The 16,055-nt window shown below is 32.3% G+C and overlaps 3 protein-coding genes across 6 annotated transcripts; 2 read left to right on the top strand and 1 right to left on the bottom strand.

Annotated features, from left to right (window-relative positions):
* The first annotated feature begins 217 nt into the window (after nt 1-217).
* On the top strand, nt 218-7,699 carry LOC144845288 (spermatogenesis-associated protein 6-like). Of its 3 annotated transcripts, XR_013612530.1 has the most exons (12): nt 218-459; nt 1,116-1,253; nt 1,999-2,223; nt 2,572-2,720; nt 3,037-3,175; nt 3,265-3,376; nt 3,877-3,992; nt 4,208-4,274; nt 4,592-4,830; nt 5,211-5,323; nt 6,068-6,809; nt 7,051-7,699. XR_013612530.1 is itself a non-coding variant. In XM_078702489.1 (11 exons), the coding sequence occupies exons 1-11, from the start codon at nt 412-414 to the stop codon at nt 6,201-6,203; spliced, it is 1,482 nt and encodes a 493-aa protein (XP_078558615.1). In that variant the 5' UTR covers nt 218-411; the 3' UTR covers nt 6,204-7,699. The 3 variants fall into 3 exon arrangements, 2 of the variants coding, with proteins under 2 accessions (XP_078558615.1, XP_078558616.1); XM_078702489.1 differs by having other exon boundaries at nt 6,068-7,699; XM_078702490.1 differs by lacking the exon at nt 7,051-7,699 and having other exon boundaries at nt 5,211-5,351; nt 6,068-6,204.
* An 83-nt stretch (nt 7,700-7,782) lies between these two features.
* LOC144845289 (cystinosin-like) lies at nt 7,783-14,210 on the bottom strand. The gene is made up of 9 exons (XM_078702492.1): nt 14,099-14,210; nt 13,336-13,612; nt 12,758-12,861; nt 11,735-11,875; nt 11,195-11,294; nt 10,899-11,018; nt 10,488-10,667; nt 9,328-9,445; nt 7,783-8,964 (listed from the first exon to the last, which is right to left on the bottom strand). Exons 2-9 carry the CDS (start codon nt 13,549-13,551, stop codon nt 8,765-8,767), a joined length of 1,179 nt encoding a protein of 392 aa, XP_078558618.1. The 5' UTR covers nt 13,552-13,612; nt 14,099-14,210; the 3' UTR covers nt 7,783-8,764.
* On the top strand, nt 14,203-15,543 carry LOC144845291 (large ribosomal subunit protein mL55-like). 2 transcript variants are annotated; one of them, XM_078702494.1, is made up of 3 exons: nt 14,203-14,317; nt 14,742-14,939; nt 15,057-15,543. In XM_078702494.1, the coding sequence occupies exons 2-3, from the start codon at nt 14,748-14,750 to the stop codon at nt 15,198-15,200; spliced, it is 336 nt and encodes a 111-aa protein (XP_078558620.1). In that variant the 5' UTR covers nt 14,203-14,317; nt 14,742-14,747; the 3' UTR covers nt 15,201-15,543. The 2 variants fall into 2 exon arrangements, with proteins under 2 accessions (XP_078558620.1, XP_078558621.1); XM_078702495.1 differs by having other exon boundaries at nt 14,276-14,308.
* The last annotated feature ends 512 nt before the right edge of the window (nt 15,544-16,055 follow it).

The following is a 16,055-nucleotide window of genomic DNA, read 5'->3' as shown; positions in this document are numbered from 1 at the left end:
ACCGGTCGGACCATGAAACCGGTTGTCCGATTTAAGCTATGACCGTTTATTTTGTCTTTTTTGGCCTATATGTGAAATAATTATTTTTGTTTTTTTTATACAATATTCAAAACTTCAAAATGTATTAAAAAAGAAAAAAGTTGTTGAACTACCATAAAAAAAACATGCTTTCTGTCCAATCATGCGTGCAATAAGTTGTTGATTGGTTAAATGGAATTTGGCGTCCATCGAGACGCTTGTTGATTTTCGATAAAGTGGTTGTGTTTTTTGCAGCGGCGAGAGTGCAAACAAGACGCCTAGGAAGTGGCTTATTTACCCGATCCAAATTCTGGAATGAACGACAGTTGGCCTACAGTGTGGCCTAGCATATTTTAGAGTTTAGCCTCAACTTAGTCAGATGCATTTACAGAAATGCCAAGAAAAGCTTTACGTCTGAGTGTTGATTTAAATGTTCATGCTGTAAGATTATTATTAATTATTATATTGAAATAAAATTATTAAATTTTTAAAAATTGGTTTTTGCTCTATCAATAATGCTAGGCCTCTATCTATGTAGTATGGAATGATTTAAACGTCAACAATGATAATACACTTTCATATAGACCTAGGCCTAGGATAAAGTACTTAATAAAGATGAGTAGGCCTATTATCTATCTATCTCAATCTGGCCTACCGAACTATTATTATACACTTACACTTACACTTAATGTTTGATGGAAATAGTTTAGGCTAGTGCCTATTAGATTCCATTTCTAGCCGAAAATAGTTGTCAAGTCTAGACTTAAAGATGTTCACTGAAGAGGCTTGTATTACATATTCAGGCAGAGAATTCCAGTGATGTATGACTCTGATGGTAAAAAAGTATTATTATTATAAGTATTATTTATTTATTCCTAATCTGATGGGTAGGCCTATGTTATTTTTGTTTCAGCCTGGCCTTATCTAAGCTGGTATGCATCTATTCGACGAACTAGCTACAGCCTACAGGCATTGTCTAAAATAGGATTTACAGGATGGTCGGCTGCCCTCTCGTATAGACATGTTCTGATAAACCAATTCTGTACTCCTTTGGGAGAGAGAGCTGAAACTGTTGATTATTATTTTTTCCTCAACAGGTCACATGCCCTGGTTCTGTATTGTCAAGTCGTGAAGATGTATACCTTCAAGTTACCATGCTTGGCCAGCAGAGGCGCACTTTGTGTCTTCCTCCTGTTTTCCCATTTCTTTTTCACCAAGTTTTGTCATTTGACAGGGTACAGTATGTTTTGTTTTCCCAGATGTTCCAACCTCCAACATATTTGACATGTTTTAAACTTATCACAAACCACCTTGTGCAATTGGTTTTTCAGTTAGAGGTGCATTGCACATTCTAGCAACTGATCTGATGTAATTATCTATTAAATACAGAAATTAACTTAAGTTGAGAACTGAGTAAACATGGTTTTGAACATTTTTTTTTTATCAAAAACCAAAATTTTGAAAGATTTTGATAATATTTGGAAGATTGGATGAAACGGGAGGTTTGGAACATCTGTTGTCCTCTCTATACTTATAACTCCATGCTATACTCTTACAAGGGAAGAGTGAAATTACATTCTTCCCTGCTCTTGCTGTACATTCTGCTGTCAATTACGGTACATAAAATGTTGGCATATTCCAAAATCTGTGTGGTGGCACAGATAAAGGACTAAGGCATGTAAGGTGGCTGCCACCCAGTCAAGATGGACCAAAGCCCATTTTGTAGAGTGTGTATATTTCATTTTTTCAAGTGGCAATGGACATTGAATATCAGTGCTCAAGCAATTTTAAAATTGTTACAGTGAGTGGATGTGTACCTGAATGCCATTCATTATGTTGTCAAGTTAAAAAATAATATGATTGAAGATGAACACACATAAAACAATTGCTCTTCATGGTTATTTGTTGTACTAATATTAAGGCTCTGAGGCCTACTCATTTAAATATGTCGTAAGTGTAGCATGCATTTTAAAATTTCAGACGTTCACAAACTGTATGGATCCAGCACACATGACCTATGTCTTAGAGGCAGAAACTGTGATAATTGAATTAATCCAACTTCCACCTGACTACTATTCAGAAGGTCAGCTTCTAGCCTACTATCGTACATCTGCCAGGGATTTTCTCTATCCTGAGAACACATTGACTCCTGCGTATGCTGATGCTGATCGTGAAATCTTATTGAAGAAAACAGTTTGGTTCAATGTAAGTAGGCTCAAGGCAATCTAACAACAGAACACTGAGCTTGTCTTGCCACAATAGGAACTCGTAACAGTCCTTTGATCTTATGTTTGGCTGCGACAAATACCACATTACTGTACTATGTACATATTCTCTGCGGCGCAGTGTCTGTTAAGATGCCACAGATAATCCCTTTGATCTCCGGAACTCGGCATCCTGTTGTGAGATTTAGATAGATATTTTTTTTATGGTATCTATTGTTAAAAGAAATTTTGTTTGTAAGTTTATTGTATAAAACTTACATCCATTGTATACATAAATGGAATGCACACACATACTGTATAATCAATCCAGTATCTATTTTATGTACAGGGGATTTCACCCAAGCTTGAGTTCTCCTGTGTGACAACAGTGCGTGACTGTACCTCTGCAACATACCATGAGTTTAAATCATTATCAGTTCAAAACCCTGTAGAGAGAATTGTATCACCTGCCAAAGCAAGAGGAAGGACCAAAAAGAGGTTAGTTTTTACACACATTTAAAAGCAAATTTAATTGCCACTTATAGATCAAAGAACTACTGTATTGATTCTTTGAAAAAAAAAAGATTGACTATCAGTATGTTCATTGAATTTGGAAAAGCACCAAAAGGTGCCACTACAAATTAAAGCACACCTGAATACTGGTATATGTAAAAATAATTGATTTGATATTCAACAGAAATTTATCTGTTAAAGAACTTCTTTCAATTTTGTCAAATTTTCTAGTCTAATGACATTTTGTGTTAACGAATTGTAAAGCTTGTTTGTCTAATAAAAACGTTATATTGTTTTTAAGAACCAAAAGTTATGAATTAGCAACATCATCTTCCCGTATGCGATCACCGCAAAAACATTCAAGCAACAGTAAACGAAAACCAAAGACAATCAACAGTACTCCGCCACAAGATGGTAGACCTCCATTCTTTTATAAAAGAGTAAGTTTATCCTGATTTCTTCAATCAATTTGTCACTTCATGTAATAATGTAATTTATTAGTTATTCATACTGTATTTTGTTTTTGCAGGTAGACACAAAAAACAGAGCAGTATCTCCATCCAGAGCAAGGTCCTTGTCTCCACGGCGACCAGCCACTGCTCCTTCTAAAAGTCTTCGGAAATCAAATGGCACAATTACACGTATGTCTGTTGATAACTGTCTTGTTTTTCACAATCCAATTAAATTTTAAATGAAAAGTGCTTTTGCAATGCTTATATGTTATTTTAAAATCAGTGTGTGAACATCAGTCTATCTATAGTGTCTGATATAAGTGATTTTGTTAACCTGGAAAACTTTTACAAGGTCTGTAAAGCTCTATCTATACCATCAAACTTTATGTGACAAAAAATGTGGTGTTCCCATATTATGAACACTGTGATGTCTTATCACTACCATATTTTGACATATCACTACCATATGTAGACACATCACTACCATATGTAGACACATCACTACCATATGTAGACACATCAAACTTATTTTGTCAAACTAGGTTTAGTGTAGACAGAGCTTAAGGCCACAATTTCCTTATATTTCCTTGTTATTTTTAGTAGTTCTGAGGTGACTGTAAATGCTTTCAATTTTGTCCTCCATGATGTACTCTTTATATGATCAATCATGCAAATACTTTTTTCTTTAGGATATGTATCTGAAAAGGATTGCACAATTTGTAGAGTATATAAGCGTTACTATGGTCACCGTTACTGGGGACATCGGTACAACTACCATCCAAATAATGGAATCCGATATGATACGGTGAGAATGTACAAACGTCTTTATTCAATAAGTTTACAGAAATTCACACAACTATAATATTAAACCTTCTGTAAACTTTAGCTTATTGATATAGACCATGATGTAGAAAATGTATTACACCTGCAAAGCCAGGCAAACTAAGCAATTACTCCCTCAGAACCCCATTAGTTCATAGACGACCATATTGTATGTGACTTTTGTAATTTTGTTTACAGTTTGAAGAAAATAGAAGGAAGGCTCTGGACCTTGTTAGCTTATCAACCATCAGTGATGACACTCAGGGTGAGGAGTAATAGATATAAAAATAAGAAATCTTGTAAAATAACTTACTAATGAAATTTTCTATTCAATCTATAACATAGCCCTCTACATTCCCAAAAGAGGATTTATATCCTGATGGGGCCCCTTATGCTTGTTCCCCACTAGGATGCAATGCAAGGATGTACAGGCAACATATTGACGCAAAGTGTTGTGCAAACATAACCCTTGTAAGTCACAAGTTTGAACCCACACCTTTTTCTACTTTGCATATGAGCAACACTTCTTTCTAGTGGGAACCAAGCTTTACAGAAACTTAAACAAATAGTGTTTTATTACAGAAATTCTTGAAGATATGAACCAGTTGAGACTCAGTAGTATAGTGAGGACATCATCTGGTGTAGATGTTGAGTATGGTCGACTGCCTTACTCTCCTCGCTCTCCTAGACGAGCTCGGACAAGGTCACTAAGTCCTACGTTAATGAAACCTACTCTACGTCAGAGATTAGGAGACTATTCATTGAACACTTCACACAACATTAGGAATAAAATTAGTAGAGCTTTGGAAAAAAATTTTGAGGTAAATTTATTTGTCTTTGAAGTTCAGCTTGAGGCAAACATTATTATTAATAATAATTAGCACTGCACATTATTACCCCGGTCATTTTTTGGATCAAACACGTATGGAAACGTACTCTCATAATAATGCAGCTAGTAATCAGTGCAAAGTTGTGTCTTGATCTAGCCGGTACCCATTTTATACACCTGGGTGGAGAGAGGCAAATGTAAGTAAAGTGTCTTGCCTAAGGATACAAGTTATGCGGCGAGAGTTGGATTCGAACAACGATCTCATGATCAGTAATCCAATATCTAACACACTGCGCCACATGTCCTCACTATCCAGTCATTACCATTCAGGAATTAAAGCATGTATTGTATTTTTGTATTTTCTGTCTTCAGTCGGTAGATGTTGACGATATATCTTCAATAGCATCAGATGAAGCCCTTGTTGCTCTTAGGTCATCAGTATCCCCATTACAACGAAGTGTTCTTGATAGGTCGTTCAACAGGAGGTAAAATACACAGTTGTTAATCTTTCAGGTTTGTTTTTTCTGTTGCATTTAATTTCTTTTAGTTTTTATTTCTCTAATATTTGTTTTACTTGTTATTTATGTTAATATTTCATTGTTTGTTTCTTTTAACTACTGTACTCTTTCCTAGAGACATTGTAACTGTCACTAACAACTATTTGGAACATTAAACTATATTGTTTTTATTTAATTACCAGTTCATTGTTGTATTTAGTTTATTTACAGAATATTTCACTTATTTTGTATAATTAGTCTATTCTGAAATTTGAATTACTGAAGACAAACTCTGACCTTATATCATTATTTTATTGTATTTTATTATCTTTTACTCTCAGAGTCTGTATATAAATGTTTTGAAACTTGAAAATAAACTTTGAAATATAGAATCATAATGACTTGCCTCACTTAATATTATATGAAAACCAGAAATTCCTCAAAATTCAGAATTGTTCCATAGATTCTTAAATTATTTCTTATTTAGATTTCCATAAAACCAGACATTTTGGGTGTCCAGATTTGGTAGTACATATTAAATTCATTGTAAAGCATTGTCTTCACTATCAAACTAGTGTGATGTGCCCAAATATGGTAGTGATATTCCCAAATATGATAGTGATATGACATCATCATGTCCATCATATATGGGCAATCACATTTTTTTGTCATAAAGTTTGATAGTGTAGACAGAGCTTAACATGAATTTGTGAACATTTTTTATCTTTGTAGTGTTTCGTTCCATGTGGACGATGGAAGTTACTGGAGTCAAAATGGTCCTTATCTAACTGGCAGAAGCAACCGTCAGTTATTTGACGATACCCTAAGTAAGATTTATCGACGAACATACTGGAATTTGAAAGCTTGAGAATTGATTTTTATTAAATATATATTATAGTACTGAACTATGGTATTTATAGTGTTTATGCATGTAATATAATTTAGAAAACTGTTGTATACAACAATGTTATTATTGTGCTTGTGTGTATTAATATTGCATTTGATGTATTATTTGCCAAGATATGCAGTTTTAGTCAAATTAAAACCAACTTTTAACAGGGTCCATACACAATTGTTATCTTTCCATGAAATTGACTCTTTATATTTCTAGCCAAAATTCCTTTCATTGTTACATGATATAATGCAATTAATTGTATAAATGATGTCTATAAACAAATGTTCATCTTGTATTTTTCTTTCTGTGACTTCCATGACTTGTCAAGAAAGTCAAATTTTCCATAAATTTCTACGCCTGGAAAATATTTTAGTAAATTCCAGGTTAATAGTTGTATTGAAGATGTTTAATCTCAGGAATATTGGTGTACAAAACTGTGCCATCTGCAAAGGTTTACATTCTACTCATTTAATGTTCATTTTAACATTTTTTATAGTAACATTTATAAAACGCACATATCCACCAAATGATCCCTATTTAATCGAGTGACTGTTTGGGACATTGATTTGGAAGAATAAAGTTCTGTCTACACTGTCAAACAAGTGTGATGTGCCCAAATATGGTAGTGACATGCCCAAATATGGTGATATGACATCATCATGTCCATCACATCACATTTTTGTCACAAACAATAGGGCGTTATAGGATGGCTTGTTTTTGTTTGAATTGTGTGCATATATAATACTCTACTGAAATACAGTAATATTGTAGCTTTCAATATTTGTTGAATAGTGTTTAGTTTAAATATTGAAAATACAAGAGAACCCCTATTAAGGGGACACCCACTGGGGTCAACCTCTATTCAAGAGATACTTCGTTGGGTCATGATAGTGTCCACTGATTAGGGGTTTTATTGTATTCTTGTTTTATATTTTAAAGAAAGATTTAAATGTGTTTTTAAGTGTATATACTATACTCATGTTTTACTGAGGTATTTTTATTATTTATTACAGTAGCATATTATTTGAATTTAATTATTGTGTAGTCTGGGTGAATTTCAGTATCAAAATATGTACTATTATAATAACGTATTTTATTCTATTCTTTTTAATGATGAATAAATTAATGAAATGGAAAATGAACAAATATTGTCCTAATTAAATGTTATATTAATTAAATATGTGGTCTATAAAAAGCGTAACAACATATCTAATGATCAGTGACATAACAGCTATGTTGTGATGTAATTGAAAGAAAGTGTAAATAAAGGAAGTGTAATCTGTCTTTTACCATCTGCTTACTCACTGTATTTGGTTTCTATGATTTTTTTTTGCCCAAAATTTGGCCTTCCATTAAAATTTAAAATACATATTGTACTCTTCATATAGTGTTTTATATTTAAAAATAACAGAATGTGTGTGTGATTTGTCATTTATGGCTGAATAAAATTTATATTTTGATTGGTTTAATTGCTTAGTTATTTCTTTTTCTATGCTCTGATCTTTTGTAGTGTAAGAATAACATCATATTGCACTCTACATTATTGTATTTATATTCAGATTTTAATACAACTGGTATGATATAAATCAAGTCATTATATAGTATAGCGCCATCTGAATTTATTGGTGGCTTGTTACAATATTATACATATTAATATAATCAAAAATATATGTTTACATCAATATAATAAAATGCTGTATAAATTGTTATTTATCTTGGAATTTGTATAATACAATGCATTGTAAAATTGTCAGCCTCTAATGTTTCACTTTACATACTTCTATTGTACAAAGGCTTGATTGGAACTAAAAAATACTAACTACATTTTTGTATGTAATAATATAATTTGCTTAAAGAAAAACAAAATTAAATAATTTAAAATAAAAATTACAGTAAAACAATTTTGTGCCCATTACAATTTGTACAAATATACTTTTAATAGAAAGTAAATAATCTAAAAAAATGTTACTGTTTTAAAATTGTACAACATTATTATTATTCATAATAATTTTATGACATATACTGAACTTTGACATACACTGAACTTTAGAATAAACTCTCTCAACATCTATATGGCTGTGATTTATGAGTTTTAAATACAATTTCTTTATTTTTAAGTTTTACTTGCCAAAAAACAAAGGTTTTGAATTTTTATAGAGAAGATTTTGTATGTGAAAAAAGAATTAAAGCTATATTCTACCTCAAATCCTATGTTGATACCTAGGACTATAAAGCTGAATACCACATTCATTAGAATAAAACGTCCCGTGGCGTTTATTGTTCGGGTTTTTTTAGTGGGGAGTTAAACCCCAATTAGTCAAAGCGGGGCTTTTATTCAAACAAATAAGTTATTTCTCAAATGATTGAAAATTCAGAACAATACTAGGATTTGTACTCTATACTCTGTACCACTATTATGGTGGTGATTATACATAATTATACAGATTCAACATAATGCGAACATTAAGTTAGATATAAAATTATACAATTTCTAAAAACTATTGTTATATTAATTTAAAAATCTTTACAAAAAATCACTTAAAAGATTCATATGAATCTGTCAAGCCATTTAGTAGTGGTTCTTTGCTTCCTATCTCTGAATAACGTTCCTCAACTTTTGGGGAATTCCCTCGATACCATACGTAATGTTGTAGTATAAAGAGAATGTCAAATAAGATTGAAAAGAAACCAAGACCAAATTTTGTGGGGTCACCAAAAATCGAATTCCAATCATCTGAAAAAAAAAATTATAAATATGAAAGTGGGGTTTTTGCCATGGGTACAGTCTAGAATTGTCTTTATTAAGTGGCGTAACACAAGAGGACAAAGGGCCCTTGTTTAGTACTCCTAAAGGGCCCTCCAACACTGGGTAGTTGCATAGGGGCTGCTCTGGGCCACTGGGTTTAGCCAGTGAGTGCTCATAGCCTTTGCGCCACTGACTTTAATCTACATTATCTCAGCATTCATAGGTTCCTCCTAATAATCCGTGAACACTGTAGAACTTGTTACATGGGATCAACAACCTAATGTCCCCTTCAAATAAAATCAAATTACTTACTATTGTGCAATCTTATTCATTGTAATTTTTCTAACTTACCATTATTATAGGCCAACAAAAACATCTGAACCAGGCTAAGTGATCCACCAGTAAAGTCAAGCAGAATATTGCCAATACTCCAACCATCTGTACTCTTTCGTTTATAGTTCATCCAGGCCTAGAAACAACCATTGTAAAAATATAAGTACAGATGACATATTTTAATTTAGAATATTCTGTTGCATAGATTAGTAAGATTTTCACCCATTATTTTTTGATCCTCATGCATAAGTCCACCACAAAGTACGATGATTTTTTAATGTGAGGCAATATGGTTAATTTGCATTATTTGCAGGCACAATATAAAAACATAATATGTCCAATGTTAGGTGAACAAATGTAATGCACACATCAATGTAAACATAGCATACTTCACACAAGGTCGATTCAGGCTTAGCTATTTACCCAGTGTGTTTCATGGGCACAGTTTTATTGCTAACTTAAGGTATGTTCAGACTCACGGAGTTACGGTGGAGTTATGTAAGCGGTGTACATATTTTTGTGTCTGAACCATGCCGCGGATTAGCGTTAGGGAGCTGTTACTCCGCGCCAGTGGCGTTAATAACTCTAGCGGGAGAGGGTAGATTTCATAACGCTAATCCATTGATGCATCAGTGATTTTAACACTAACCAATGAAAATAAACGACCACGTTTAGCAGACAGCAACTACCTGTACCCTATGATACGACAGCGAAATAGCTATGTCAAATGTATTTTCAGGTTTTCAAATTTAAAAAACAGTAAAGTTGGCATCAGTGATATGATATTTTGTATGTATTTATGTAATAATTATGTTTTAAATTATTTTGAATTAAAATGCAATTGTAAAAGTAGTAAGAACAAATCAGTATATTGAAGGTAACAATATGTAAATAAAAATAACTAAAAAGAAACAATTTTACGATGTAAACTTTCATGCATTGTCATAAATGTATACATATACAGTAGTTCTATCTGCTTTGACCTGATCAGAGTGTTTTAAACGCAAGGCATTGGAATGTTGATCGTTGTGTCTGAACACCTTTTAACGCCACGGATTACCGTACGCCTTGCATAGATAACTCCACCGTAACTCTGTGAGTCTGAACATACCCTTAGGTGTGTAGTTACCACCTGACTCCCATAATTAATTATAGCAGAACACATCCAATAGACTCACCTGTGGAATGTACTTAATAAGGGTTACACCCAGCTTGATGTAGGAGAAATAGTAGATATAGTCTAACCAGGAAATCAGGTTTTCTTTTGAGGCAATTGTGATGATGAGGGTGATGAATGAAAACAATCCCGCTAAAATCAACAGAGCTCGGCAGATATTTGAAACACGTTGATCACCTCTCTGATAAATTGTGAAAGTGAATAATTTTAGGCTAATGTAAAAGCTTAAATAATTATTTTTAATCAAAATGAAATCAGTATAACTTTATAATAAAATTTAATGACAAAAAATAATAATAAAAAAAATAAATTGAAATTAAACAGTTCTAACCAAGTGTAAACTATGGAACACCTTGACAAACATAAACATTTATAGAAAAAACAACAATATTGTCAAAAGTAACAACCTTACCTCATAAATCAGACACTGGATAATTGTAACAGTTGTGATAAAAATTGCATGAAGAGTAAAACAGACATCATTTATAAGAACAGGGTTTATACCACGTGGGTGTTTCTCTTCATATTGTTCCTGAAAGAAAAGATAAACATTAATAAAAATGCTACTAAATAGTTCTCATAAAAATAAGATAGAAAGTAATTTAACCATGCAAAGAATACCCATGATGTAGTTACTGTATGTTGCTGGTACAGTAAAAAAAAATCGTCTTAGTGACTCTACTCTAACTTTTAAAAACCTTTCTTTACCTGTATATGTGGAATCCAGAACATTCCAATATTGAAGATGCCATATGCACTAAAACCAATTAAATTGTAGGCTAAGAAATCAAAATTTAAACCTATAACACTGAAATGAAAAAAAAAAGGATAAATTTAAAAAAATGAATTAATAACAAATAAACGAAAGCACTCAGAAATTGGGTGAAGTACTTGGCAAAATATATCAAGGAAAACTATACTCGTAGAGAGAGGGCCTACTACTTAATATTTCAGCTCATGTTAAAAGAATACAGAGGGCGTGCTATTTAATATTTTAAGATACAGGTAAGTCAGATTTTAATAATCTTTTGTGACGTCACCAATATATAAATTTTCCTTAAAATCAATATGCATATTCTGTAAGTGTTAACACCCAAACATTCAGGACAATAACTTAAAAATTGTGGACCCTATCGTGCAAACAAAGTACTATACCTATGCCAAGTAATAACTAAAAAAGGTAGCACCCAACCTAAGATGCCTCTTTACACCTGTCAACTCCCCAACCCATTTTAAAATGCTTCTTACCTTTTTCGATGAAAGTTCAAAATAACTTGTGGATAAAATGATATAGACCAGGCTACAAAATATATCCAACCTACAACAATGATTAAAACTGATAATGCCTCACTCACAATTACAGAAACTCGTAGAAAAGATGAATCCAACCTGTAAGAGAAATAAACATCAATATGTTATCAGTATATCCTTACTGGGTCATATAATCAAATAACAATGAGGCTATTGGCATGGTCAACTGTGGATGTAAATTAAAGGGTGCCGATAGTCAATAGTTAATGTGGTGGATTGTGTGTCAAATTCATTGTCTTCTATTGGTACCATCAATCGGGCATTTAATGTCTTGCAAAGTCGACTGTGACAATTTTACCTGAGACAACAATATCTATTGTCTCAGATTTTACACTAGACAAATGGTCAACCATGCCGCTAGAAAAATAATATCAACCATGCCGCTAGAAAAACAATATCAACCATGCCGATAGCCACTTCTTTCAATTAAATGGATTAAGATTCATTCACATGGTCACACTAAATGTTGCCTCAATTTCTCCATAATACTTTATTATTGTATTAAAAATGAATACTTATAAAAATGTTTAAATCTTTCAAACGTTCATTTAAAGATATATTGTCCCCCTAAAAAAATATTTTTTTAAATTTTTTTGTTGAATATGTTATTTTAATGTCACATAATAGTTATTCACTCTCACAAAAAATTGGGTCTGAAAAAAAATTTTTTATCTGAGAAAAATGTAATTTAAAGCAAAAAATGGTCAAATTGTCTGGAAGACAATGAGTTTTTGGGTAATTTAACTGTTTATTTTGTCTTTTTATAGGTGAAATAATTTTTTCCCCCGTTTTTTTCCTTATGGAAGTGAACAACTTCATTAAAACTGCAAAATGGCCTATTCAAAGTTCGATTTTAAAAATCTTTATTTTTCATGATTTTGGGGGACAATACATCTTTAATATTCAATTATAGAATAAAAACATGCATATATTACAGTACTAAAGGTTATGTACACATACCTTCCTAACGCTTCTGAAGTTGAGTTTAGTAAAATATCTGTTCTGCCAACTTTAAGTGACTGAACTTCTACGTAAACTTTACTAGTGTCATTCAGAATAACATCCTTTGAAAAAAAGATTTCATTAGAAAAAAAAAAATAAAACATTTACCAAAACCCTATTAATAGTTAATCAATTAATACATGGAACTAACTTAAGCCGGGAATTATTAGACAAAGACACAAATATAAAGATACAATTACAATTTTTCAAAAGTTTTAATATTTTTCCAAAATATAATATACTATAGTAAATGGAAAACTGTTGCTAAAGATGGCTGGTGTACAATAAAGAAAGTCAATCAAGAATTTGCTCAAACATTCAGTGGCAGATACATGATTTTAAAATGTCATCATAATATATGTAGAATTAAGCTCTGTCTATGCTATCAAACTAGCTTGAAAAAAAAAGTGTGATATGTCCAAATATGGTATATGACATCATTATGTTTATATATGATGGGCACATCACATTTTTTTGTCACATAAAGTTTGATAGTGTAGACGGAGCTTAAAAAAAATAATTTTCAAAATACCAACCTCATCTTCAACTGTAGCTATCTTAGGATGTGAACTCATCAATATAATGAGTACTGGCTCATCAAGTGCTACTTTACTTTGAAGACTGAATGATCCATTGTTTCCAACAACAATACTTAGATCAGTTGGCTGTACTGTTACATTTGAAGCTTCTTTTGCTTCAGATAACTTTATTATTGTCAAAATAAAAAATATTGTTTTATACATTTTTGCCATACTTTTACTGGTTTTAGTTTCATGTAGAGTGTTTCTGCAATCTGTAGGCCTAATCAGTATTCTGGAAATAAAATAGATAAAATAAAATTGTATTATTTAAATTATTAATAACAATAATAATACTATACAGTATTTAAATAAATTTATCCTAAAAGAAGCCCAATACCCACAGGCTCTCACGTACGGTTAGCTCTCTTCCCGAGTGATAAAAATGTAGGCTAGGTACAGTATCTACGAATACTATCTATCTATTCTAGCTCCTCTGGCTGGCCCTACTACTACTAGCGCCTAGCTCGCTATTAATACTATTATTATACTGACTGGCCTAGCCTACTAGCTACTCTACTATACTACTCTACAGTAGAGTAGCCTTAGTTAGAGCATCCATCCATGGTTAGAGTTAGGCATGTATTGTAATTGGCGTTGTTAGTCTCTATTTTTAACGTGGAACGGGATCATCTTCCGTGGCACGATTCAAAATGTGTTCTATCCAAGTCCTAAATTACTATTTCCACTTTTTATTTATTTTATCATCAAATAAACATACCTGTTTTATCAAATGAATTAAGTAGGCGAACATCCATATTGACACAAACACACGACACTGACTGCGCATACTCCCCAGCAGTTAATCACCTGACTGATTAGTCACCTGACTCGTTGCGAAACAATACTGTGACACGCCGAGAATGACAAAATACAATCACTCTGAGTCTGACTAGGATCGGACTGGACGGAACGGCCCGTCTAACAGAAAGTTTGTATTGTATGTCCTAGTAAACATATTTATACTATAGCATAATTCCTATAACTAGCTAGGCCTAGCTACTCAGTCAGTAAAGTATAGGACCTATCTAGGCCTATATTAATATAGTATTTATTAATAAAAAGACTAAATTCTAGGCTAGTAGTAGGCCTAAGAGCAACAAACTAGATTTAGCACTCACTCACTCACTCCCCCGTGCCGTGTATGCTAGCTAGGCTATGATATGAAATTTCTATTCTAGCCTAGCTAGATAAAGATTAGCATACATGTGTAACAAGCATAACTCGCCACACCAGGCCTCTCTACTCTGTACTACCATCACGGTGTAGGCTACCTACTAACTAGGCCTAGCCTAAATCCCTTTTTAAATTATTAGTTATGTTGATTCTTTGATAACTTTCAGTTAAATTTTCTTTTGAAATAGGATAAAATGTTCATCTTATGCCGATTCTTGCGACATAATAGTGCAGTATTTGCAAACCAATGTCGAATGAACTCTCATAGATCAAGTATTGCCAAGACAAATCGTAATGTGTATGCTCGGATGTACCCAACTCTAATAGTTAACACAGACGGCTCTACATACCGAATTAAGTACCATGAACCAAAAAAAATATTAAAGGTGAGGGTTTAATAAAAATAATTAATAACATATTTAAAAAACAATTAAGAAATAAAATAATATATTTATGAATATACATAAAAGAACCAAAATAACTGTTTTCTCTTGATTTTACAGCTCCCAATGAATATTGACATGATGCATGCTGATGAGAGGAAAGCAAGGATGCAACAGTACCAACCAAAGGCAAAAAAGACTGTCGAAGAAGACATAGAGGATGACTTCACTGAACAGAAATATAAGCATTTATGGAAGAAATGAAATTTCACAGAAAGTTAAATGAAATGATTGCTCATTCAGCAAGTTGTTTTTGCTAAATAGAACACTGAGACGACAGGAAATGAGACAGTGTGTAAAATCACTGCAATATTGTTTTAAAGTTTTGTAAAAAAACCAAATGAATGACAGCATGATTTTGGATTTTTACAGTTTATATAATAATAAAATACAGTATAATGCATGCTCAGGGTTATGAATTACAGTATGAATATTATATATCAACAACATCAAATATACAAAAGAATGAAATGCTGGAGATATGTACTTCAGTGAGGTCATTTTTTATAAAAGAAAACTGGTGCTCCAATAAAGTTTCTTAATTTGATTTTATGGACCTTTCATATGGCTTTTGACTTCTTAACATAACAAAGTTCCTTCAATATACTATAATTTTAATGTTGAGATAATAAATTATAAATAAATTAAATTACGTTTTTTTGGCCTACTTGAAAATTTTAATTGATTACAGTACAACTGATATGTTATTTATTAAAGTGATTTGCAAATGAAATGGCATATTAGAATTAGGGATGACCAATCTAACATATAATGATAAAGTTGATAAATATTTATTTTAGACAATAAAATCTTGATTGAGAAGATAAGCAAGACATTTCTTACAAAAAACGCCGCTATCTACCGTCTCATAGACCCTCTTTTCCCAGACGTTTTTTGGGGTGTGCGCATGCTCAGTCCGAGTTTCCAAATACTGTACCCCTTTTTTTCAGCCGTAGTAAACTAAGCATGGCAACTGTTTCCTAATGCTTCTCTTGAATATAACTGCCTAAAGGAGAGGCGCGAAAATACTGAAGTTACAAGTACTGTACCAAAGGAAAT

This window comes from Antedon bifida, chromosome 6, assembly GCF_963402885.1.
Source record: "Antedon bifida chromosome 6, ecAntBifi1.1, whole genome shotgun sequence".
Lineage (NCBI taxonomy): Eukaryota > Metazoa > Echinodermata > Crinoidea > Comatulida > Antedonidae > Antedon > Antedon bifida.
This window is presented reverse-complemented; position numbering and strand designations above follow the sequence as displayed.